The following is a 24250-nucleotide window of genomic DNA, read 5'->3' on the forward strand; positions in this document are numbered from 1 at the left end:
AACTTCAAACACAAAAAAACACCGACCTTAATACGACTCGTAGTAAAATAATTATTACCCAACACGTTTTGTAGAGCAATAAGTTTGATCTTAATTACTTTTCTTGCTGTTTCACTAGTTTAAAAAAATGTTTTTGAAACACTTGTCCGAGGTTTTTACCATTACCAATCTCAAATATGAAAAACACCAAACTTAAACGACTCTTCAAAATTTCGTCATTCACGACTAGCAAAACATTGACAATAAAGCGTTTTTAGAGAAGTGAGTTTGATTTTAATCACTTCTTTGCTAATTTCCTACCTTCAAGTAGTAAACTTTTATGTATCAGTTTTAGTTGGCACCACTACCTCACTTGTCAACAAAAAGAGCCCCGAAATCGGGAGGAAAAAGAAGAACCGGTTATCAAAATTTTATTACGAAAGTTTAGTTTATTTAACAATTTACATAAATATTATAAGATACAACGAAATATTTACACAACCGATAAAAAGTGCGTTAGTACTGACAAAATCACTGAATAGTTCGTACGTAATGAGTAAACGGAATGCACCTAAGTTAAAAACGTTGCCCTACTGTTAGAGAATCCCCAGCTGGCCCAACTGAAACACCAACATTACAAACGAAAAATCCCCAAATTCCTCAACTTACCAAAGTTTGTTTTTGTTGTTCCTTTGCAAGAATTAATTCGGTTTGTTGCGGATCGAACTTACAAACGGCTGCTATAACCCTCGCCAAGACCATACTTTCTTTGCCCAACATATAATTATACAAAACGTTTTTCAAATACTCGATTTCGGTCGAATTCGACAGTTCCGAACAATGATTTAAAGTGACTAGAGTCTCGTCTAATTTCCGGTTTAATTTTTCGTTTTGATTTTTTAATTTTTGTAATTCATTCTCGTAAAACTCAATCGAGCTTCGATTTGTTAAATCTACTGATTTGTATTGAACGATTTTCGTCCTCAAATTTTCAATTTCTTTGAGGTAATCTTCCTCTTTATCTGATTTGTTATTCAGGTTAATGGGCGTCGTTTTCAATTCCTCAATTTCCTCCAATAGCAATTGTTTTTCGTGTTGTAACTCGTTCAAATGTCTTTCCAGTTCTGCCAACTGACTGTGATTACTCTCAGCCAACTCGTTTTCGAGTTTCAGAATTTTTAATTCTAAATTTTTGTACTTTGTTTCGTATTCTTCATTCTTCAATTTCAATTCTTCGATTTCAGAAAGCAAGCCTTGATTTTCTTCCGACAGAAAATTACTATCAGAGACCACTTGACTGTTTCTTGACTCGAGTTCGATTACGTTTTGTTTAAGTTTCTCCTGTTCTTCCATCAATCGGACATTTTCTTCCCTCAATCGAAGAATTTCTTCCTCAAATTGCTTCACACAACTTTGGGCGGAGTTTACTTCAACGATTTGCCTCCTCAATTCGTTTATTTGCCTCAACAATTCTTCCTTTTCTTCCTCTAAAGCCATTTTCTCGCCGGAAATCGTGGAATGCTTCTCTTCAAATTGCTTCAAATAAATCAATATTTTCGCGAGATTTTCTCTCTCAAGGGAAAATGTTTTTTCAAAATTTTGCAATTTTTGTTCTAAATTATTGAAGTGTTTATTGTCTTTGTTATGCCGAATATTATTAAAAGGCTCGGAAAAGTTGGTCAAAATTTTGAAGATATCTTCATTCCGTTCTTCAATTAGGTCGTTATATTCCTCAATTTTCTTTGATAGTGTTTCAACTTGTTCGTTTTTAATCTTCAAATCGTTTTCGTAAATCTCTATTTTTGACAACAATTCTTTTTCGACTTTAACATAATTCGCGATTTCTTTCGCCATTTTGTCGATTTTTTCACTCGAACTTTCTTCAACTCTCTTCAATTCGTCTTCCTTTATCGTCAAGTTATTATTCGCTTCTTCGAGAAGTTTCTTCAATAGTGAAACCTCCTCCAACAAATGAGCTCTTTCTTCCTCCACTTTCGTCCTTTCTTCACTTAATTGTGTATTAGTTTGATCTTCAATTTTCTTTAGCTGCGACTGTTTTTTTTCTAATTGTCTAATGTAATCATTTTCCTTATCTTCAAGAAGCACCTTGAGCTTCAGCAAACTTTCTTCTTTTTCCTCCAGTTGCTGCCTCAGGACGGATTCGCGTTCTTCACCCGATCTAATACTCTTCTTTCGCTCGTCTTCTAAATTCGCAAACAAATTCCTCAATTCTTCCTCCAAATTCTGAATTTTTAACGTTTGTAACGAATTAGTTTCTTCACTATCGCTAAGTTTCTTCCACAAAGTATTTCTTTCTTCGGTCACATTTGCAAGTTCTTCATTTTTCGTCTTCAATTCGTTGAGCTCTTCAGTAAGAGCCAAACCGGTTTCTTCCAAATGCTTCATAGTTCGCGAACTTTCTTCAAGTTTTTGGAGCAACTTTGCTTTTTCTTCATCTAAAGTCGATTCTAAATCTTTCTTCTTTTCTTCAATGTGACGTTTCAAGTTCTCTAAGTCCGAATTTAATCTCTGGGTACTTCTTCTTTCTTCCTCCAAATTCTGTTCCAGATCATTCTTCTTTCCCTCCAAATCCAGATTCTTCCTTTTCTCTTCTTCCAAAGACTCGAGCAACGTTTGTACTTTCTTTGCCGTTTCTTCATTTCTCGTCTCTTCTTCTTTCAATTTTTTCGCCATTTCTTCGTCGAAAATCTTTTTCTCGTTCAGTTCTTCTTCCTTCCCTTTCTTGCTTCTCCTTTCTTCCTCTAAATTCCGTTCTAGATCATTCTTCTTTTCCTCCAAATCCAGATTTTTCCTTTTCTCTTCTTCCAAAGACTCGAGCAACGTTTGTACTTTCTTTGCCATTTCTTCATTCCTCGTCTCTTCTTCTTTCAATTTTTTCGCCATTTCTTCGTCGAAAACCTTTTTCTCTTCCAGTTCTTCTTCCTTCCCTTTCTTGCTTCTCCTTTCTTCCTCTAAATTCCGTTCTAGATAATTCTTCTTTTCCTCCAATTCTAGAATCTTATTTCTCTCTTCTTCCAAAGACTTGAGTAACGTTTGCACTTTCTTCGCCGTTTCTTCATTTCTAGTCTTTTCTTCTTTCAATTTCTTCGCTATATCGTTGTCTGAAACCTTCTTCTCTTCTTTGCTTTTCGTTTCTTCCGCAAGATCACTCCTCAATTGCTCCACCTCCAAATTTAGTCTTTCATTAATCTTCCTTTCTTCCTCCAAATTCTTTTCAAATTCATTCTTCTTTTTCTCCAATTCTTCATTTTTTCTCTTTTCTTCTTTGAATTTCCTTGTTATTTCTGCGTTTTTCTCTCCGTTGCTTCTCTTTTCTTCGTCCAAATCACTCCTCAATTGCTCCACCTCCAAATTTAGCCTTTCATTAATCCTCCTTTCTTCCTCCAAATTCCCCATGAAATTTTTCTTTTCTTGTAACAAATCATCCCTTTCCGCTTCCAAAGCTCTCGCATTTGACTCCAAATGACCCATTTTTAAATTTGTTGCTTGATTTGTATTTTGCAGGGTTGCCAACTCCTTCTCCAAATTTCCTATTTGACTCCTCAAAGTGGCACTTTCTTCAATCAATTCAAGATGATTTCGCTCCAAATCGTCATATTTCGATGTTTTTGATGTCAATTGTTCTAAAATACCATCATTGACTTGTCTCAACTTTCTAATTTCTTCCTCTTTTTCAAGAAGATTCAACTGAAGTTGATTTAAAGTGCTTGAACTAGAAGAAACCTCCTCAAATTTCTTTTTAAATTCACTCCTCAACATTTCTTCCTTTTCCTCAAATTCTTTAACAAGCTTTTGATGGATTTTCGTCTCGAGACTCAAAAGACTCCTCTTGGCGTCTTCTCTCACCCCCTCCAATTTCTCCCGAGTTTCTTCTAATTCTTTCTTCAGTTTTGTGTTTTCCTGATTTTCAAGTCTGAGCTGTTCCATTTTCAATAATTCAGTCTCGTAGTTGTTACATTTTTGAGTTAGGGCTTCAACTTTTTCAATTAATTTCGTATTTTGGGTTTGAAGATTGTCGAATTTTCCATTTCCGCCTGTGAGGGTTTCTAGAGTTTTCTTCAAATTGCTGATTTCTGCGTCTTTACTTAGCAATTCATTATGCAATTCCATTTTATTCTGAGCTAGACTCAAATTATTCTCCTTTTCGCGCTCAGCAAAAAGGGCGATTTCTTTTTCTAAATTTGCGATTTTCGTCTTGTATTCCTGCTCCTTGGTTTGGAAAATAATCGAATTGGCTTTCATTTCTTGAATTCGTTGGTTCAAATTCTCAATTTCGAGTGAATTTTCCGTTTCTGGGGCGTGATTTGGGCCATTTTGGAGGAGTTCGATTTTGGTTTGTAATGACTCAATTTTGAGTTGTTTTTCATCGATTTCGTCCCTCAACGCACTTTCTAAGTGTGCTTTGGCTTTCTGTTCTAGAGCACATTGCTCTTTCAGTTCAGTTACTCGCCTTATTGCCTTGTCCTGAGTCTCGACTAATACTGACTTCATTTTTGAATTTTCCCGCTCTAGGTCTTTATAGTGTTTGGCTAGGTCGGTGTAGCGCCCCCTGTATTTGTGGTACCGCATTTGGGCCTTCTGAAACGCTGAATAAATTTGCTCTTTACTCAAATGCCCCAATTGGGAGGAATTCGAAGCATTATCTTCAATTTCACTAGCCGAAATGTCCAAATCGGACTGTAAATGATACATATTGGCCACGGACTCGTAACGAGGTAAAAAAGACACGTCGCTAGCGATTGAAGAGTTCGAGTTACGTCGCATTTTATTTTCCTGAGGTGACACTAAAGACACATTGGTAAAACCTGATTCAAAACTTGAATTTGACGGTGTGGCATCTAAAACGCTATTTTGAGGGGAGAGTCAACAACAAGGGACGATTTCATACCGTCGTCTCCTATCGAGAAGAAATTTTCATCGGAAGTTGACGAATTTTGCAACCTGTCGCTCACAGACTGTGTCAACTGCTGGAACCTTTGAGGGGAACTTTTCACCTCTTCAGTTATCTTCTCCTTGAGCTTTTTGAACATTATCAAAGAGAATTTTAACAAAATAAACAAACACTCCTATAACCTCACAATGACGTGTCAAACTTATGACAGTAGGTAAATCAAACTCATTGAACGGACCTACTTTAATTTTTTTATTAATGAACGCAAAATTATGATTTTCAGGGGCAAAATTCCACGTTTTGTGTTCAAATGCCACGAAAGTGGTATTTAATATGCGATTTTTTGTAAAACTAGCATTTTTACAATCATCGTGTGGGGCCAAGATTCTTTTATCCTTGGAGCCTTGGATTATGACATTTATTTGCTTTGCGCAATTATTAAATAAAAGTTGTTTATGTCTCCGAGTTCAGAAATAAAAAACACTTACGGGGCTTGAATACCAATGTTTCAATTAAACGGTAAAAAAAACGCTTTTTGAGTTATTAGGTTGATCTTATCACGTGAACCATTTAATCTACTCCAGGATTATTTACCTACTTTGAGTAACTAAATTACGAAGAAGGTATTTATTGAAAAAATATGAGTTTTTTGTAATTTCATTATTATATAATAATGCCACAGTTTGTTAAGTTACATAATTGTATATTGTATTTAATAAGTGAATGGTTTGAGTTTTGAATGTACAATTATTGTTAAAAAAAAGTATTTGCTATAAAACTTGAAAAAAAAAGAAAAAACTCACTGCGATTACGAGTATTAATGCCGCATTAATTACATTAAACAAAAATTTTATACATATTTAAAAATTTATTGATTGGGTAATTTAATCTACAGATGTATTTAGTCTACAGTGGTAGTTTTTTTGTTTATCTAAATCTAAACAACCGTTGGAAATACTTCAAATAACACTTATTTTCTTAAAAACTTGCCGGAAAATGATAAAAAACGTTTTGCGGAAGCTCCTTTGGGTCATTAATCAAATACAAATTTCTTTTTTTGTAATTAATTGTTTGGGTCTTTTAACCGACTGTTGTGTAGCCTGCGTAGTATTTAGCCTACTCTTGTGATTTTTGTGGTTATGTCACTCCAAGAAAGCCGTTGAAAACCCTCAAATTAACACTAATTTGCGTTAAAACTAGTGGAAGTATTACAGAAAATAGTGTTTGGAAGCTATTTCGGGCCACGTCTGCCCTGGGGTAGCGCTAATTTCGCCAAAACCCCAAAATTTCAAATTTGAGGTTATGTCGGACACCGAGTTTGTGGGGCCTTTGCCCCAACCCAAGAAACGCCGTCGCTTATCCCACGAAAACCTGTATTTAGACAACCTGCCAAGTGCCGAGTCTTATGAAAAAAGCTACATGCACCGAGACGTAATAACCCACGTTGTTGTCTCAGCCACCGATTTCATAATAACAGCGAGTTGTGACGGCCACATAAAATTCTGGAAGAAAGTCGAGACTGGGATCGAGTTTGTGAAACACTTCCGGAGCCATTTGGGCCCCATTACAAGCATCGCTTGCAACGTGGAAGGGACGTTATTTTGCTCAGCCTCGACTGATAAATCTTTGAAAATTTTCGATGTGGTCAATTTCGATATGATAAACATGATGAAGCTCGATTATGGGCCGAATCAAGTCGAGTGGGTGCACGGGCCGGGTGACCCCGTACACAGTCTCGCAGTCACTGATAGCGAGTCCCCGAAAATCTACATTTATGACGGGAGGTCTGACAATAAACCGTTGAAAGTCCTCGAGAAAATGCACACACAAGCCGTGGTTTTAATCAAATATAACCCCAAATACGATGTTGCGGTCTCGGTCGATAAAACAGGGATTTTGGAGTATTGGACCGGACTGAAACAGGACTGTATTTTCCCCAAAAACGTGAAATTCGACTCGAAACTCGACACGGATTTATTCGAATTTGCGAAAAATAAGACAACTGTGACAGGTATTGCATTTTCTCCCGATGGTTCAAGATTTGCAACTTTGAGTACTGATCGGAAAGTGCGTGTTTTTAATTTTGTCTCAGGAAAACTTGTCCGAGTTTTGGATGAGACTTTGCCACGTTTTACCGAATTGCAACAAGCGACGCAACAGTTACCTAATATGGAATTTGGGCGTAGAATGGCCGTTGAACGCGATTTGGAAAAGTCAGAAGCGGTGGTTTTAGCGAATATTGTGTTTGATTACAGTGGACATTTTATAATGTATGCTACACTTCTAGGGATTAAGTTGGTAAACTTGTATACCAATAAGTGTGTGAGGATTATTGGGAAAAACGAAAATTTGAGGTTGTTGAACATCGCCCTGTATCAAGGTATGTAGAGCACTTTTTTCTAATTAATCAATGTGGGCTATGACTGAAATTATGTTGGCAACACTTGTCGTGTTTCAGTGTTGCCACCATTTCACAATCATAATATTCAAATTGGTTTATAAGAGAACAAATTTAAATTAAAAGGCAAAATCAGTGAATTTATAAATAAAATGACAGTTGGCCGTGTCATAAAACAATGGAAATAAATATCAACTGAGTTGTGAAAATTTCATGGACGTATTTCTTGCCTAAATTGTTATATTTAATAAACTGTCAAATTATTTAAGATGATCGATTTTAAAAATGTTGAATTTTAGTTTGTATAAAAAAAAATGTTTTAATCAAAGCTTAACGCAAAAATCGTTAAATTTGACAGATATTGACGTTATTATTAAAGACATATGTTCATAAAATTTTCAGATCACTCTTGACCAACTTTTAATTTTGACATTTGAAATTTCACCAGATTTAGTGATTTTCATGCTAATCTGGTAATTTAGAAAAGAAAACAACAAGAAATTTGGTCAAAAATAATTGATAATTTTTGCATCTTTCTTGAGCATTTTGCACGTTTTTATGTTAGAAAGATGAATATTTTGCTAAATTAAAAAAAATCGAAAAACCACCAAATTGGTTAAAAATAGTGCTATTTGTTTTTTTTTATCAGATTTTACTTTACTTTTTTTTCATCTAGAAACTATTATTTTGGAAAATTTTGTTAAAAATAAGAAGTCAAAATTCTAAAAAAATAAGTGAAAAACAATCTTAATTTTGTCTTTTTCAAGTGTTTATGCACATTTTTAGAACAAAAACAAAACAAAAAATAAAAATTTTATTGAAGCATTTTAAAAAATCACAAAATTAAATCAAAATTTACATTATTTTTTAGCTCGATTTAGTTCGTTTTTGAACCGTAGACTCATTTATTTTGCAAAATATTGTCCAAACACGCTTAAAAATCACAAAAAGAATTGACATTCTTGTTATTTTGTTTGTTTCATTTGTTTTAACTGGTTTTTGAGCAAAATTAGTCGAAAAAACACAAAATTTTGCCGAGAATGTTTCTAAACCAGTTTTTATAACTAAAATCAAGTTTTTTTTGTGAGATTTCGCTATAACAAACCAAAAAATCCACAAATTAAGTCGAAAATTATATAATTTATTAATTTCTACATTTGTTGAGTGTTTTAGCACATTTTTCAGCTAGGAACACATTTATTTTATAAAATTTCGTTTAAAACAAAAAAATATTCAATAAAATAATTTAAAAAAATATTGTTTTTTGCTTTTCTCATTTGTTTAAGTGATTTTTTGAGGTAAAAGACAAAAAAAATTAAGACAAGTTAAAAAAATACAAAAGTAAATCGAAATTTATATTATTTTTTAGCTTTTAGCTCGATTTAATTCGTTTTTAGACCGAAGACTTGCAAAATTTTGTCCAAACACGCTTGAAAATCACTAAACGAATTAATTTTGATGTATTTTTTTTTTTCACTTGATCTCATTGGTTTTTGAGCAAAATTAAGACAAAAATAAGCCGAGAAACCACAAAATTAGGTCGAAAATGCCCACGTTTTTATACAAAAACTCAGTTTGTTTACAAGATTTTGTTGTAACAAAAAAAAATTAAGTCAAAAATTACGTTTTTCGAGCATCTCAGCACGTTTTTCGAAACGCAATTATTTTGCAAAATTTCGTTAAAAACAAGCCAAAAATACCACAAATTACGTCAAAAATGGTGTAACTTTTGGTACTAAAATCTGAGGTTTTTCACGAGATTTCGCTAAAACAAACCAAAAAGCCGTTGAATTTAGTCGGAAATTATATTATTTTTGTATTTTTCGAGCGTTTTTGAGCTAATTTCAGCCATTTTTTCGCAGGATTTTGTTAAAAACAAGTCGAAAAATTACAAACTTAGGCCGAAAATGATTTAGTTTTTGCCTTTTTTCAGAGTTTAGGCAGATTTTTAAGCTGGATTTTGCCATACCGAGTCAAAAAAAATCGCTATTATATTATTTTATGTAAAAAACGTTAACTATTTTTTTAGGCTGGCAATACGACACTTGTGCATTTTCATGTTTATTTTAAAAAATAGTCTTTGTTTTTAATGGTACTCAGAACGGAAAATAATAATAAAAAACATCGCAAATTTTAATTGTTTTTATTGTAAAATAATTGTTAAAAAATTACGACAATTCGCTGTTAGAATGTCCGTTCTCCTTGAGAATTTTCCTGAAGACTTTCCGTTCAAGCTCGAAACCTTCAATCAAGTCGACTTTATCGTTTTCCAAAGTGGCAATTTGTGCTTTAAGGGCCTTAACCTGGTCGGTGTCTCTGGGGCGTCGCTCACGTGACTCTTTCTCAATCCATTTTCGTAAATGTCGTAAATTTTCCTCCAATTTTTGTACCCGTGGTTTGTTCTGTTTCGTTATGATTTTACGTTCGCGTTCAAAGTCAGAAATGAGGTAATTTTTCTCGTTTTCGATCGCATGTAATTTCAATTTGAGGAGTTTACACTCAACTTGGGCCAAATCGTTTGATTTTTCCTTCTCTTCTTCTAAACGCACTTTTCTCGTCAAGTTTTTCACTTGTAATTCTAGATCTAGTTTGTCCTGATCTAGATTTCTATTTTCTTCTTCTCTTTTCCTGAGACGCTCTTTCAATTGTTTTATTTCTTCGTTTTTTGTTTGTTCGAATTCTTCAAACTGTTTTTTCATTTTGGCATTTTCTTCACTCAAGGCTTGGTTAGCTTCTTGCAAGGTTTTGGTTTTGTTGTTTAAATTTTTTATTTCGTCTTTTAGTGGTTTTATGTTGTCTTCATTTTTTATCAGTTTGTCGTAACTGTCTTTCAAATGTTTGTTTTCGTGGAAAACTTGTTCGAGGACTTTTTTCTCGACTTGGATCTCGAAAATGACACTTTCGTCCATCATTTCTGCAAGAAAAAAAATCAAATAATACGTTTTAGAGGTCGGGAAATTTGCCATTACATCCCATGGTTGGGAAATAATAATAAAGAAATGCGATTGTGAATAAAATAGTATACTGTCATTACTCTTTAGGTTCTAAGCCCGCACGTAATCTACTATTTCAACATAGAATTTATTTTTTTTAACATAAAGGATGTTTGTTCTTTTTAAACTTTGTTTTTGAAACAAATACTAATACCCGTCTAAAAAAAAAACACCTAGAGTAATAGTATACAGGGTGGAGCGGTAAAATTGAAATATAAAAATTTAAATAAAAAAATACTATACGGAGTGTTTGTTCGGTTTCAAACTTTGTTTTTGAAACAAATACAAACATAGTCATAGCTAACTGCCGTTTTTAAATAATATTTGTCGAAAATACAAGTTGGCTTTGAAAAAAAAACGCTTTTAGTAATAAAATTTGTTCGTTCTCAAACTTTGTTTTTGAAACAAGTACAAACATAGTCATAGCCAACCATTTTTAAAAAGTAATATTCGAAGAGACATGCAAATTGGCTTAAAAAAAAGATACTTGTATACAGGGTCGAGTGGTAAAATTGATAGGAAATTAAACACAAAAATAAAAAATGTAAATATATAAAAATAAAGAAGAATAAAAATACTATACTGGGTATTTCTTCGCTCTTAAATTTTGTTTTTGAAACAAATACATACATGCAGTCATAGCCAATTCGTGTTTTTAAATAATGTTCGATAAAAAATCCAAGTTGTCTGAAAAAAAATCTGGGGTAGTAATATATAGGATGGAGCGGAAAAATAATAGAAAAAAAACTATACAGAGTGTTTGTTCGCTTTTAAACTTTGTTTTTGAAACAAATACAAACATAGTCATAGCCAACTGCCGTTTTTAAATAATATTCGACGAAAATGCAAGTTGGCTTTGAAAAAAAAAAAACGCTTTTAGTAAAAAAAATTTGTTCGTTCTCAAACTTTGTTTTTGAAACAAATACAAACATAGTCATTTTTAAAAAGTAATATTCGAAGAGACATCCAAATCGACTTTAAAAAAAAAGATACTTAGAGTAGTTGTATACAGGGTGGAGTGGTAAAATTGGTAGGAAATGAAATACAAAAATAAAAAATTTAAATATATAAAAATAAAGGAAAATAAAAATACTATACAGAATATTTCTTCGCTCTTAATTTTTTTTTGAAACAAATACAAACATAGTCATAGCCAACTGCCGTTTTTAAATAATATTCGACGAAAATGCAAGTTGGCTTTGAAAAAAAAAACGCTTTTAGTAAAAAAAATTTGTTCGTTCTCAAACTTTGTTTTTGAAACAAATACAAATATAGTCATTTTTAAAAAGTAATATTCGAAGAGACATCCAAATCGGCTTTAAAAAAAAGATACTTAGAGTAGTTGTATACAGGGTGGAGTGGTAAAATTGGTAGGAAATGAAACACAAAAAGAAAAAATTTAAATATATAAAAATAAAGAAGAATAAAAATAATACAGGGTATTTCTTCGCTCTTGAATTTTGTTTTTGAAACAAATACAAACATGTAGTCATAGCCAACTCCTGTTTTTAAATAATGTTCGATAAAAATCCAAGTTGTCTTTGAAAAAAAATCTGGGGAGTGATATACAGGATGGAGCGGCAAAAATGATAGAAAATTAAAATTCCATACAGGTGTTGTTTTTGAAATAAATATAAAAATAGTCATAGCCATCTCACGTTTTTTAAAAATCTCAAGTTGGTTATGAAAAACTATACCGCGAGTAGTAGTAGTAGTATACAGAGTGATAGCAAATAATTAAAATGAATAAAAAAATACTATTCAGTGTGTTTGCCTTCAAACTTTGTTTTTGAAACAGATACAAACATAGTCATAGCCAACTGCCGTTTTGACATAATACTCGAGAAAAAATTAAAAAAAAACACGGTTTCCAGGTTCGGCGAAGAAGTCGAAAGCTGCAGTAACCTTCGAAATCGAAGCCTCAAACAACCCCACCCTCGACGCCATCCAACCCGACCCCACCCTCATCTGCACCGCTTACAAAAAATCACGTTTTTACCTCTTCAGTCGTCGCGAACCGGACGAACTCCAAGGTGACCAAGACCGCGACGTCTTCAACGAAAAGCCCTCAAAAGAGGACACTTTCGCCGCGACGGACAACCCCGCCGTTCAGCGCCTCTACGAGAACGCCATCATCCACACCGTCTTCGGCGACATCCACATGAAACTCTTCATGAAAGAAACGCCGAAAACCGTGGAGAATTTCTGCGTTCATGCGAAAAACGGCTATTTCAACGGACATATCTTCCACAGGGTGATCAAAGGGTTTATGATACAGACGGGGGACCCCACGGGGAACGGCACCGGGGGTGAGAGTATCTGGGGGGGCGAGTTCGAGGATGAGATTAGGCCGAATTTGAGGCATGATCGACCTTACACAGTGTCGATGGCCAACGCAGGGCCGAATACCAATGGGAGTCAGTTTTTTATCACTTTGACGCCGACGCCGTGGCTTGATAACAAACATACGGTGTTTGGGAGGGTGGTGAAGGGGATGGAAGTGGTACAAAATATCAGTAATGTTAAAACTAACGCCAAAACTGATAAGCCCTATGATGATATCAGGATTGTGTCGGTTACTGTGAAGTAATTACCTGAGAAATTACGCTACGAACAGCACCAACACTCGGTTATTTTCACAAGTGACTCATTTTTTGATAAAACTGTTTGGAGATTATTTCGTGAATTGGGTATCCTTGAACGGGTTTATCTCTAAGTATATTATTTTTTAGTTGTAATTAACGAGTAAAAGGTAATTAAAGGAAAGTGATGCGTCAGCTTTAAATTTAATTCGATTAGTTATTTTTAAAACCATTATACAAGGTGATTTTTTGACGTTTACTTGACAAATTAGTCATTTTTCTACGTAGAATATCTGCGTGCAAGTTTTTGCAATATTAAAAAAAAATCGACTGACGCTGTAATAAATAAATTTATTGGCTTTTAATATAAAGTCACGGTCAATCCATAGTGGCCATTTAATTCACTTTTTTTTTTAATTTGACGAGTTTATTTTATAAATAAAAATTCTACGGCGTTTGCTGTTTTTAAAAAATTACTCTGTATAATAATAAGTCCTCGCACAGTTATCAGTCTTGTCATGTTGGTATAAGCCACTAGTTATTTCGTGTTATTGGGTTGGTAACGTAGAATGTCAATTGTGTGTCAGCCGCAATTTTAAATTTAAAATAAAAAATTAAATCTGCTCATTGAGTACATTTTGAAAATGAAAATATTGCATTTTTCCGTGTCATCAACTTTATTTCATGTCTTTTGAAATAAAATTTGCACACCCTTTTTTCTATACCTCAAACCTGATCTAGGAAATTTTAGTGTTCTTAAAAGTCTTAGGGTGGTACTGTGGATGTTTGACATTGACAAGTTTAAAAAAAATTGAATTTATTTAAAGTATTTTTTAGGCAACTGTGTAAATAAGTTTTTACACTTTGCTTAATTTGTTTACGAAAGTGCCTAATTTTAAGTTAAAATGTACTAAAAACAGTCATTAACATTATATTATGGTTGTTTTATGTGTTTTCATTGTTTCATTTTTAATACGCATAAAAAAATTTCATACCAACCCACGCAACAAAAACATTCCATTTGTCTCGCCGTTTAAAATTCAAACAATAGCTTGCCGTTTTTTATCAGTAATTAGTTCTAATTACCTATAATTATTTCATTTTTTCCCATAATTAAGTTAATTGACTCATCTGGTGTATTTTGTGTTGCCTATCTTGGGCGATATTCTGACAGTTCAATTCAATTTGCTAGTGACTCAAAGAATTAATTTTGCATTTTGCTTGTAATATAAATTAACATAAAATAAAAAGTCATTATTGTAGTTGCTTTATGTGATTTTGTTTGATTTTAAATACGCATAAAAATTCATAACCAACCCACACAATAGAAACATTCCATTCGTCCCACTTTAAAAGTCAAACAATAGCTTGCGGTTCTTTTTATCATAATTACGTAATTACCGACAATTATTTCTTAATTAACATAATTAAACCATTTGGTGTATTTTGTGTTGCCTATCTTGGGCGATATTTTGACAGTTCTTCGTTTCGTCTTCCAATGGCGGCCTCAAGAGAGTCACCAGATGACGACGGCTACAAACGCTTCACCGAAGACAGCCACAATGTCTCCTATGGCTCCAACAGTACAAGTGAGTACACAAAAATCTTATCTTATCATTTAATGCAAAGACAATTGCGTTCATAACACGTGACCCTTATGCCTACTGTACATAAGGCCGAAATTTGCGTGCACCGAATTTATTTAATTTATAACACAACCAAGTCCGAAAATGTATTTTTTAAATAATTTCTCTGTGAAATAATGTTTCTATGTGCGTATTTATTGGTTAATTGTGGTAATAATTGATTAATTTCGTAGATCCCATTGACGAAATGGGGAGCCGCTCGAGCCTCAGCAGGGAGACCACCGAGACTGTGGACCACTGGGAGATGAATTATCACGAGGCCGCCATTTTCCTTGAGGTAAATGATATATTTTCAGAAATAAAAAAAATAAAATAAAATTGTAGGAGGGCGAAAATAATGAAAAGTTTGACTCGCACCCCCGCCACCCTTCCGCCCTTCCTGCCTACCTCCTCGTGCACAACTCCTGGTACTACGGCCTCGACTTGGCCTTCTCCATTGTCCTCCTGTTGCTAGCCCTCGCCGAGAACCCCTCCGTTGACAAATTCCAGTTGCCTGTGGGGGTGCACACCACCCTTGAACTTGTCTCCCTGGGGGTTATTGGGGTGGAGTTGGCTCTGAAATTGCGCTGGATTGGCTGGACGATGATCCTGAAACATAAAAGGACAATGGTTAAGGGAATCACCCTGTTTATTATGGTGCTGGAAGCGATTATAGTCTTAGTGCGGCAAGAGTCCCATTTTAGGGTCACTAGGGCTCTAAGGCCGATTTTTCTTGTCGATACGAGGGCTTGTGGGGCTGTGAGGAGGTTTATTAGGCAGATTTTGCAATCGTTGCCTCCCATTTTGGACATGTTGGTGCTGTTAATGTTTTTCGTGTGCAGTTATGCACTTTTAGGGTATTTTCTGTTTAGTAACCACCAAACGAACTTGTATTTTCGCACTCTAGGGGACAGTTTTGTTAGCATGTTTGTACTACTGACCACGGCGAAGTGAGTCACGTGACTAGTTTTGTGTTTTGTTTGATTAATTTATTTGTTTTAGTTTTCCGGATGTTATGATGCCGTCTTATGCAATCTCTAAATGGAATGCTGTTTTTTTCATTTCGTACATTTCTATAGTTCTTTATGTGCTAATGAATCTCGTAAGGAATTCAAATTTATGAGAATTTTTAGTAACTTATTTTTCTAGATGTTGGCTGTAGTGTATGAAACTTTCACAGGAATTGAAAAGGACAAGTTCCGGAAATTGCTTTTGCACAAAAGAAAAGCTTGTCAGTTGGCGTTTAGACTCCTAGTGAGTAAACAAGCCCCAAATATGGTCAGATTTAAGCAGTTTCATGGTTTAATGCGCTATTACTCACCCAGAACTTGTAAGTTTTTTTTGTTCCAATTGTGGAGCCAAATTTTCAAAAATTCAGTTTTCTGGGCCAACTGGGTAAACAAATTTTGAGATGTCAAGTCCGATGTATTTGTTTACACAATTGGCTTAAAAAACAAATTATCATTCAGTCAAAAACATAATTAAATTTAATTTAATACTTTTGAATAAATTGTATGACAAAATGTTTTTTATTCAAGAGCTAGAAGTGTGCAAAACTGCGTAACCAAATTTTTTGTAATTTGTCTCCGAAAAATTTGTTTCCTGCGTTGGTGAAAAATAATTTTTTGTAGCCCAACGCGATATTATTTTAATTTTTCGCCAATTGAACACTTCTGGGACCGGCGCATTGAGCGAAGACGAGTTTTTGGGTATCTATGACGCTGGGAGTCTCAAATGGCGCTTGAAGGACCCCCCTGATCCCTGGTTTTCGGCCGCTTGGCCCCCTTTACGTATTTTTTGTCGGGCTGCACGTACAGTTGTCACGTGGGAGTATTTTGAACATATTGTATGTACGTATAAAAACAATTGAAAAAAATTCTGACACTCATTTGTTAATTTAACAGATGTTTTGATAATCGGGAATGGACTCGCCATGTTTATTCGAGTTCTTGAATCATCAGTCTCTTTGGAAGAAGGGGCGAAGAATTTTTGTGCCTCGTGGGACACTTATCTCTTTCTCTCATGTAAGATACGTTGTTTTTTGTCTCTGTTAGTGATTAAAAAATTCTAGTATTTTTAATTGAGGCCCTTTTGCGGATTGTGGGCCTGGGATGGGGCGAATACATATCGTCGGGTTGGAATTTTTTCGACTTGACTGTAACATTGGTAGCCCTGATCGGTTCTTTGCTCTTATTGGTGCGTCCGAAATTGACAGCTGTAGTGATTCTACGCCCACTGAGACTGTTACGTCTTTTTAAATTGAAAAAACGGTATAGGGATATTTTCGGTACGTTGGTACTCCTGTCACCATTAATGTGGTCAACGGCAATTGTCATGATGGTCATGTATTATTTTTTCGCAATCATTGGAATGGAATTATTCTCGCAATATGATTTGCGGAATTGTTGCAAGTAACACGACACGTGACCTGCCACAACCAATCATAGTTAAATGTTTGTTTGCAGTGGTACCACCGTTGAGGATTTCTACAAATACAGTACCAACAGTAGTAGCGGCATTGGTTACTACTATTTGAACAATTTTTCGAATTTGTTGATTTCGGGAGTGACTTTATTTGAATTAACTGTTGTCAATAACTGGTTTATTGTCATGGATGCTTACGCCAATGTCGCACACTCATATTCCCGGATTTTTTTCATGTTATTTTACTTATTTACAATGGTTGTTCTTACTATTGTTGTAGCTTCGGTCCTCGAAGCTTTCAGATTTCGTATACAGTACAAAAAACAAACTTCGAAACGAGACGAAGAACAAATGCTTCACGAAGAAGTCGCTGTTGATTGGAACTCCCTGCAGCGGCAAGTTCAAGATCCCAAAATCCTGGAAACCCTCCAGATGGACTTCGTGCCTGGAGTAGGTCCCTTTTTTGTGTTTTTTATCTTATTTTTTGTTTTTTTTTAGGGTGTGTCGTTTTATATTGGGCGCAGGAGACGCACAAGGGACGTACTTCAACGTCACATGTACATATCTGAGATTGCGCAATGGCTACAAGAGGCCGAAGAACAAGAAAAACTCACAGGGATTAATTTCGTTGATGAGTCTGAGATCAACACACGATTGATGCAGTCAGAAGCGTAGATTTAGCATTTCCGTGATATAGAGTAGGACCAAGATTTTTTGATTGTTTCGAGACAATAATTGGTCTTGAGTGCCGTTTCGTTGCTTTTTAGCGGTACTTAACGTGATAATAACAGTAGCTAGTCTAACACGTATCCGTTATTTTTACAGATTTTTATTAACTGATTAATTTATTGTCGAAATATAGTATTTATTTAATTCAGGGTTTGTGTTTCAAAAATCCCGGGCAAAAAATGCTTTTGGTATTTTTCATTTGGTCATGTTGGTGTTTGTCAAGCCCGATCTAACCTCAAAATGTGCAGTTTGCGATGGCTCCGACTAAAAATAAGCCGCCCAAATCCGGGTTAAGCCCCGGTTTTTTCACAATGGACAATTTACGAAAGTACGTCTACGACCCCCATTACTTGACACCCACGTGTTGTCTCCTCTTCCTGTTTGAAATAATTTTGAACATTTTTATAATCGAAAAAGTGAAATACACGGAAATTGACTGGAAGGCCTACATGCAGGAAGTTGAGGGGTTCATGAACGGTACTTGGGACTACAAGGAGTTGAAAGGTACTTTAATTTGAAAAAAATCAGTGTTACATTTGTGTTTTTAGGTGATACGGGCCCCCTTGTCTACCCCGCTGGTTTTGTCTATGTTTACTCACTTTTTTACAAAGTTACATCACAAGGGAGTAACCTTTATTTGGCCCAGTACATCTTCCTGGTGTTATATTTAACCCAAACACTTCTAACGTATCGAATTTTTATAAAGACAGTTAAAATACCCCCTTATGCGCTCATTTTGACGACTTTGACCTCATATCGCATACATTCTATTTACGTCCTACGACTGTTCAATGACCCAATTGCTGTACTCCTATTTTACATAAGTCTAAATCTATTTATTTCAAATCGGTGGTTTATTGGGAGTTTTTTCTACTCCCTCGCCGTCTCAATCAAAATGAACATTTTACTATACGCCCCTTGTCTCCTAGTCGCTTATTTAACAAACCTGACACTTGTTGAAACAATCCTAAATTTGTTTATATGTGGTTTGGTACAGTTGATACTAGGGGCCCCCTTTTTATACACCAATCCTTGGTCTTATCTGAAGGGAAGTTTCGATTTGGGGCGCGTTTTCGAGCACAAGTGGACCGTAAATTACCGTTTTTTGCCCCGCGAAATTTTTGAAAGTCGACTCTTGCATTTGGGTCTTTTGTCATGTCATATTTTGCTCCTCCTGGTTTTCGCCCCCCTTTTGAAACGCTATTTGAGCAGTTATGCGAAATTAAAACTAGTCACGGATCAAGTCAAGATACAACTCCACGACGAGAGACGCAAAAGACAAAAAGAAGACGAGAAATTGAGTAAAGAACAACGGGCGTTTTTGGAAAGTTTCGAAAAACAAATCAAAGGGGGTAGGGAGGTGAAAAATGAAGAGTCAAAGTTTGAGGACAAGATGAGTAAAGTGACTCAATTGTTTGTTTTACCATTTTTTGTTACTAATTTGATTGGGATTGTTTTTGCTCGTTCGTTACATTACCAGTTTTACAGTTGGTATTTTCATAGTTTATTGTATTTGGTTTTTTGTACCGGATTTAGACGCCCTGTTATGTTTCTATTGTTGGGCCTTTTGGAGTATTGTTGGAATGTTTATCCCAGTACGGACCTGTCAAGTGCCTTGTTACATTTATGCCATTTTGTGCTACTATTTGGTGTTTATAGGACCATGAAACAATAAATTTTTAGTAAAGTTTTATTTCGCTCACCGAAGTAAAAAAAAATTATTTCTCCTCCTCTTCCTCCTCCTCCTTGTCATTAACAACCTTTTTCAATTTATCAGCATCGATGTGATTCTGCACCACGTGCCTCGTCAACGAAGAAATATAATTGAACGAACAACCACAAATATCACACCTGGAATGATGAATTAATTGTCGCTCCAACAGCCCCCTTACTTACTTAAACAGCGCTCCTGTCCCCTTATGTATCTCTGTATGTCTCAACAAATTCGAATGCCTCGAAAACGTTCTACCACAAACATGACACGTGAAATTCTTATCAGGGAAATGAATTCTCCGGTGAAAATTCACATCATAATGCGTCATAAACTGTTTACTACAAATATCGCACGCGTAAGGCTTCACCCCCATATGTGTCATTAAATGTTTTTTCAACGTTGTCTCATTCGCACACCGCACTTCGCAAACGGAGCACTCTAGAGGACGCAAATGGACGTCGTGAATAGCAAAGTGTTTCTTGAGTTTGACCTCAGAGGGAAAACACTTGTCACATTCGGAACAATTGAACAGTTCACCATTTTCGATGTGCTGTTTGCAATGTTCTTTGAACTTTTGAGGATCATTGAAGAACTGGTCACAGGCCTTGCAAGTGCTGTTGTAACCGTAGGTGTTGTGAACCTGATTCATGTGTTGGCGAAGTTTCAAATTGCTTTTGAAATATTGGGCACACACTGTACATAAATTACCAGGGGCGGGGTTTAGATTCACACGGACTGTCTTAGCTCCGCCCTTTTCATACGTCACAAGGATTGTGAGGCTGGTGGTGATGGTGAATCGACTGAAAATGACAAATTTTTAGTGTAACCAAATTACAGAAATTATTTACACAGTTGGCCTAAAATAACATCAATCAAAATCCTGTGTATACAGTTGTCCCCGAAAAAAAGTTAAAATATTTCGTGTGATGTTTCAACAGGAAGAATACTTTTTTTCAACCCAACTCTTTTCAATTTTTTTTTTGGACAAACTGTAGTTAAGATTTTTCCCAATTAAAAAGCCAAAAATTATTATCTAATTCTGGATAACTCAAAATTTCAGCTAGTTGCTGTTTTTCTCCTTTTTTAATATTGGCCAAAATTGTTTTATGTAAATCAGACTGTACAGTTGAACACAATGTCACTTGAGTGACATTAAATTGTAAAGCATGCTTTAGGACTGTTAACCTTATTTTTAGCTACTGTCAATCATAGTCGACAAGTTGTATGTACATATTTTTGATAGGAATATAATAGCTGTCATTAATTTGAAAATGTCATTCATTTTAACGTTAAAGCTTGAATTACATTAAAGTGTCAGAAAAGTAACGACCAAAGTATTTTGTCTCCAACTGTATATTTTTATACAGCGTGATTCAAAAGCAACGTACAGTTGCGGAATTAAAATTTCGGGCAGTATTGTCATTTTCACAATGTCAACTCTAAAACAATCTTTACATTAATAACCTTATTTTTTACTCTTGTCATGTTTATGTCATTTTAACTTAAAAAATAGCGTCACTGACAGAAATGTTTAATTGTCAAATCTTAGTCATGAATGTCATTATGACAGCAAAAGGTAGTTTACAGTGAATTTTTTGAAGTGACAGAAAAATACTGCCCGAAATTTTAATTCCGTAACTGTGCAAACACTCGGTTGTTTTTTAAAACCATTAAATTACATTCAAAATTACAAAAGGAAGTTAATTTTATTAGTAAGAGACGTTAAAACCTGCATTTAGAATATTAAAAAAATAATAAAACCTTAAGTCAAATGTAGAGATTTTCTGCAAAGTTGGCAACAGCACAAATTTGTTGGTTTCTATAGTAACAAACGTTTCAATTTATTAAGTACAGGCACAAGGTGGTTCAAAATGTACTGCTGCGTTGCCAATTTCTGCTTTAAATATTCATATTTTCAAAACCATGCGGCGTAGAAAATTTTTAAAAGCAATTCTAAGCTTCTATTAAAGTTTTCTATCACGAAATAAGAGATTATCCGATCTTTTTTGATCGTCAAAAAAAAAACGGTAAAATATTTCGTGGGATGATTCCTTAGGTCAAAATAAGAAAAAAAGTTCCTATGGACATGGTCCGGAAATGCTTCTTCAAGCAAATAAACAAAAATTACTTGTTCCTTCATACAAATTTACGTAGAGTCCTTTTTATATGAATCAGCCTGTATATTTTTATACAGTGTGATTCAAAAAGATCGTACCCCGGATAAATTGTATACTTACGCTGTTTTTTTCTCGCCCTCTTCTTCTTCCCCCAGGAGCACCTCCTGCGTCTCCGCATCCGGCACAAACTTCCACTTCTCCTCCCCATCCTCCACCTCCTTCTCCATAAAACCATAACTATGCGACGTCTTTTTCTCATATGAATCACTCTCACTAACATATTTCTTTTCAACTAACTTTACTACAAGATTTTTTTTCTCTAATTTTTTCCTAACCGATTCCATTTCCATAACACCACTCAAAGTTTTACAAATTTGTTCGAAACTCTCCTTTGCTACGACACTCGTTTTTATTATTATTTGGTTCACGGGGGGGTCAGTGACTGGGGGCGTTTCTATTGTTGTGTCTTTCTCATGAATTTCTAAATTTTCGGGCTCTGGAGTGGTTGTGGTCTCGTTTTCAGGCTCGGGGGTTGAATGTTTCCGATCAACGCTTAAGATTTTTCCCATGATTTTCTTCCCGGTTTTCGTTTTTCCGATGAGGATTTTTCTATCAACAAGGTCGGTAATTTCGGGTTTACGCACCTCGTCGTTGTAGATTTTTCGACCTGGGGTTTTGTGTAAACTTGTTTTGTGTAACCGTTTTTTTAACTTTTCCATGTAACTATGAAGAGTTACTGTTTGACCAGTTATTAGATTCCGACCTGTGATTTTTGCCAAGTCGGAGATTTCATTTTCGGTTGTTTTCGTCGATGAATCAGTCTCAGACGTGCCTTCAACATTGCTTAACTCAGACTGGTCCTCCAAAATTGTAAATTGAATACTAAAATTACAAGTTAGGCAACCAACAATACAATAAAACCGAAAAACTCACTTTTCGTCGCTCGTTTCCTCATTACTTTCTTCTTTTTGGATAAATTCATCAAAATTTAGCATTTGTCCTTCCAGTTTGATCCTCTTGAAGGGGTAAATATTCCCGTCTTCGTCCTGAATCCCTTGAATGTCACCTTCTTCACTCAATTCCTGCACTGGTGTAAATGCTTCATTACTCAACTCCTCGTTGGTGTAATAAACGATTTGTTGCACGTCATTTGTGTCCTCTTCAACCAATTGCACACACTCGGCGTTTTGAAATAAATTATTAACCGAACTGTCCCCTCCATCAATCACAAAACCGGCTTCATTCCCGTCATTGATGTAAAATTGGGTCAAATTCGTGTCGCCCCCTTGTAGAAGAATCGTATTACTGTCAGTAAGGATATACTGGCCGTCTACTAGTATCGCTTTGGGGCCCTCATTGCAAATCAACTGAAACCCAAAAATGAAACATAAATGAAAATTTTCACACAACTTACTTACGTCTCTGAGTTCCGGATTGATCGGGCCTTGATCCAGAATGTACTCTTGGTCCCCATAAATGAAATGTGTAGTGTTCTCGTCCAATTGTAGGTTATTTTCCGACATTTTCTCTCTGAAAATCAGGGGGGGGTACAAAAGTGACTCTTGCGACTTAATCTTGCAATCATGGGGGCACAATTTCATGACTTTGTTTCAGGAAACATTCGAATTTTGTCAAAATTTCAATTTTGGTACAATCGGTAAGAAAATAAATAAACTTACCAGTTGCTGAACTGTCGGTAAAACAAAATGGCGTTACCGATTGATACCTAATTTTAAATTCAACTTTTAAATTTTTTGAATGTAGTTATTGATAATTGGGCGATTTCTTCGTACTTTCAACGAAGAGTTTTTTAATTAAATTAGGGTGAAAGCGTGTTTGTCACAATTTTAACGAAAATGTTAGACAAGTGACGTCACGTGCAAAACAGGAAACTGTACTCGTCGTACCGACTTTTCGACATAACTTAAGGAATAATCAACACGTGTGCAAATTTTAAATAAATTCTGCCTTGTTTATTCTTATATTATTACAATTTATTCAATAGTTTAATAATTGAATAAAATAGGTGTGGGGCTAACAGATATCTATATTACCGGTACTTTTAAAATGCATTTTTTTTTGTAATTCATTTGAGCTAGCCTTAAATTGGTACAAAATTGTCCAGTATTGCTTTTTTTCTATTGTATGAGAACAATTTATTTAATAATTCAATGGTCAGTTATAAAATAGGTACCGGACTAACAGGTATTTATATTACCGGTAATTTTAAAATGAATATTTTTTATAATTTATTTTTGCTAGGCCCAAATTGGTACAAAATCATCCAGTAGGAACTAATTGAAGTTGCAATCTGTAAAATTTGTAATAAAATGTGTTACAAAAGTTAAAAAATATACCGAAATCAAAAGTCGCCGATTAATCTTTGGAACAGCATATGACGCAAATCTGACTTTTTTCCCAACATTTTTGTATGCGAATAGTTTCAACTGTAATTAAAGAACTTCTGATTAGTTGTTTTACCAAACTCACTTAATTACTTCTTTACGAACGTCCCTTTTCATACTTTTATTTGCGAGTAATTTAAAAATCAAATTACGGGTTTTGTGACACTAAAATTACAATTTAAAGTGAAAAATTGTCACAATTGTGGCTGAAATGCAAACCTCGTTTTCACAATTGCTGCAAACTTCGATGATTGCCAATAGTCGTGAAAAGTGGACTGAAATCCAGAGAAAGTAAACTGTGTTGCAAAATAGGCCATTGCCACTACTTGCCACTACGTAGAGAATGTAAGGACAAACGACCAAGTGTATGTA

General features: G+C 34.9%; 6 protein-coding genes across 11 annotated transcripts; 3 read left to right on the forward strand and 3 right to left on the reverse strand.

The window, feature by feature from the left end:
- Positions 1–397: 397 nt before the first annotated feature.
- On the reverse strand, positions 398–5438 carry LOC123009185 (trichohyalin). Its single transcript, XM_044405318.1, has 3 exons — positions 4889–5438; positions 649–4838; positions 398–599 (listed from the first exon to the last, which is right to left on the reverse strand). The coding sequence occupies exons 1-3, from the start codon at positions 5028–5030 to the stop codon at positions 576–578; spliced, it is 4356 nt and encodes a 1451-aa protein (XP_044261253.1). The 5' UTR covers positions 5031–5438; the 3' UTR covers positions 398–575.
- Positions 5439–5868: 430 nt separating this feature from the next.
- Positions 5869–14135, forward strand: LOC123009189 (peptidylprolyl isomerase domain and WD repeat-containing protein 1). Of its 2 annotated transcripts, XM_044405327.1 has the most exons (3): positions 5869–6902; positions 6984–7271; positions 12157–14135. In XM_044405327.1, exons 1-3 carry the CDS (start codon positions 6194–6196, stop codon positions 12870–12872), a joined length of 1713 nt encoding a protein of 570 aa, XP_044261262.1. In that variant the 5' UTR covers positions 5869–6193; the 3' UTR covers positions 12873–14135. The 2 variants fall into 2 exon arrangements, with proteins under 2 accessions (XP_044261262.1, XP_044261261.1); XM_044405326.1 differs by having other exon boundaries at positions 5870–7271.
- On the reverse strand, positions 9417–15040 carry LOC123009191 (golgin subfamily A member 6-like protein 22). 2 transcript variants are annotated; one of them, XM_044405330.1, is made up of 2 exons: positions 14898–15040; positions 9417–10203 (listed from the first exon to the last, which is right to left on the reverse strand). In XM_044405330.1, the coding sequence occupies exon 2, from the start codon at positions 10199–10201 to the stop codon at positions 9458–9460; it is 744 nt and encodes a 247-aa protein (XP_044261265.1). In that variant the 5' UTR covers positions 10202–10203; positions 14898–15040; the 3' UTR covers positions 9417–9457. The 2 variants fall into 2 exon arrangements, with proteins under 2 accessions (XP_044261265.1, XP_044261264.1); XM_044405329.1 differs by lacking the exon at positions 14898–15040 and adding an exon at positions 12877–12968.
- LOC123009187 (two pore calcium channel protein 1-like) lies at positions 14219–17790 on the forward strand. 2 transcript variants are annotated; one of them, XM_044405320.1, is made up of 10 exons: positions 14219–14453; positions 14684–14787; positions 14835–15439; positions 15492–15591; positions 15639–15819; positions 16121–16339; positions 16394–16513; positions 16561–16900; positions 16955–17363; positions 17412–17790. In XM_044405320.1, exons 1-10 carry the CDS (start codon positions 14363–14365, stop codon positions 17586–17588), a joined length of 2346 nt encoding a protein of 781 aa, XP_044261255.1. In that variant the 5' UTR covers positions 14219–14362; the 3' UTR covers positions 17589–17790. The 2 variants fall into 2 exon arrangements, with proteins under 2 accessions (XP_044261255.1, XP_044261256.1); XM_044405321.1 differs by lacking the exon at positions 14219–14453 and adding an exon at positions 14572–14636.
- Positions 14964–23282, reverse strand: LOC123009188 (zinc finger and SCAN domain-containing protein 21-like). 3 transcript variants are annotated; one of them, XM_044405325.1, is made up of 7 exons: positions 23153–23282; positions 22892–23003; positions 22407–22840; positions 21594–22355; positions 19539–20156; positions 19346–19493; positions 14964–15098 (listed from the first exon to the last, which is right to left on the reverse strand). In XM_044405325.1, the coding sequence occupies exons 2-6, from the start codon at positions 22994–22996 to the stop codon at positions 19361–19363; spliced, it is 2052 nt and encodes a 683-aa protein (XP_044261260.1). In that variant the 5' UTR covers positions 22997–23003; positions 23153–23282; the 3' UTR covers positions 14964–15098; positions 19346–19360. The 3 variants fall into 3 exon arrangements, with proteins under 3 accessions (XP_044261260.1, XP_044261258.1, XP_044261259.1); XM_044405323.1 differs by lacking the exon at positions 23153–23282 and having other exon boundaries at positions 22892–23092; XM_044405324.1 differs by lacking the exons at positions 14964–15098; positions 23153–23282 and having other exon boundaries at positions 19319–19493; positions 22892–23123.
- On the forward strand, positions 17890–24173 carry LOC123009194 (lethal(2)neighbour of tid protein). Its single transcript, XM_044405334.1, has 3 exons — positions 17890–18146; positions 18191–19301; positions 24107–24173. The coding sequence occupies exons 1-3, from the start codon at positions 17897–17899 to the stop codon at positions 24171–24173; spliced, it is 1428 nt and encodes a 475-aa protein (XP_044261269.1). The 5' UTR covers positions 17890–17896.
- The last annotated feature ends 77 nt before the right edge of the window (positions 24174–24250 follow it).

The sequence above is a fragment of the Tribolium madens genome, unplaced genomic scaffold (assembly GCF_015345945.1).
Source record: "Tribolium madens isolate multiple individuals breed KSU strain unplaced genomic scaffold, Tmad_KSU_1.1 Scaffold_71;HRSCAF=194;Tcas5.2_LG6, whole genome shotgun sequence".
Taxonomy (NCBI): domain Eukaryota; kingdom Metazoa; phylum Arthropoda; class Insecta; order Coleoptera; family Tenebrionidae; genus Tribolium; species Tribolium madens.

Bases quoted from the DNA above. Each gene is read 5' to 3' on its own strand.
- LOC123009185 (XM_044405318.1), bottom strand. From the start codon at position 5,030: ATGTTCAAAAAGCTCAAGGAGAAGATAACTGAAGAGGTGAAAAGTTCC. The intron at 4,839-4,888 runs GTATGAAATCGT...ATAGCGTTTTAG, and splicing joins CTTCTCGATAGGAGACGACG to ATGCCACACCGTCAAATTCA. The intron at 600-648 runs GTAAGTTGAGGA...TTGGTGTTTCAG, and splicing joins AACAACAAAAACAAACTTTG to TTGGGCCAGCTGGGGATTCT.
- LOC123009188 (XM_044405323.1), bottom strand. From the start codon at position 23,074: ATGAAATTGTGCCCCCATGATTGCAAGATTAAGTCGCAAGAGTCACTT. The intron at 22,356-22,406 runs GTGAGTTTTTCG...TTGTAATTTTAG, and splicing joins GAGGAAACGAGCGACGAAAA to TATTCAATTTACAATTTTGG. The intron at 20,157-21,593 runs GTAAGTATACAA...TGTCATTTTCAG, and splicing joins GAGGGCGAGAAAAAAACAGC to TCGATTCACCATCACCACCA.
- LOC123009191 (XM_044405330.1), bottom strand. From the start codon at position 10,201: ATGATGGACGAAAGTGTCATTTTCGAGATCCAAGTCGAGAAAAAAGTC.
- LOC123009189 (XM_044405326.1), top strand. From the start codon at position 6,194: ATGTCGGACACCGAGTTTGTGGGGCCTTTGCCCCAACCCAAGAAACGC. The intron at 7,272-12,156 runs GTATGTAGAGCA...CACGGTTTCCAG, and splicing joins GAACATCGCCCTGTATCAAG to GTTCGGCGAAGAAGTCGAAA.
- LOC123009194 (XM_044405334.1), top strand. From the start codon at position 17,897: ATGGCTCCGACTAAAAATAAGCCGCCCAAATCCGGGTTAAGCCCCGGT. The intron at 18,147-18,190 runs GTACTTTAATTT...TTGTGTTTTTAG, and splicing joins GGACTACAAGGAGTTGAAAG to GTGATACGGGCCCCCTTGTC. The intron at 19,302-24,106 runs GACCATGAAACA...AACCTCGTTTTC, and splicing joins CTACTATTTGGTGTTTATAG to ACAATTGCTGCAAACTTCGA.
- LOC123009187 (XM_044405320.1), top strand. From the start codon at position 14,363: ATGGCGGCCTCAAGAGAGTCACCAGATGACGACGGCTACAAACGCTTC. The intron at 14,788-14,834 runs GTAAATGATATA...ATAAAATTGTAG, and splicing joins AGGCCGCCATTTTCCTTGAG to GAGGGCGAAAATAATGAAAA. The intron at 15,592-15,638 runs GTAAGGAATTCA...TTATTTTTCTAG, and splicing joins TTTATGTGCTAATGAATCTC to ATGTTGGCTGTAGTGTATGA.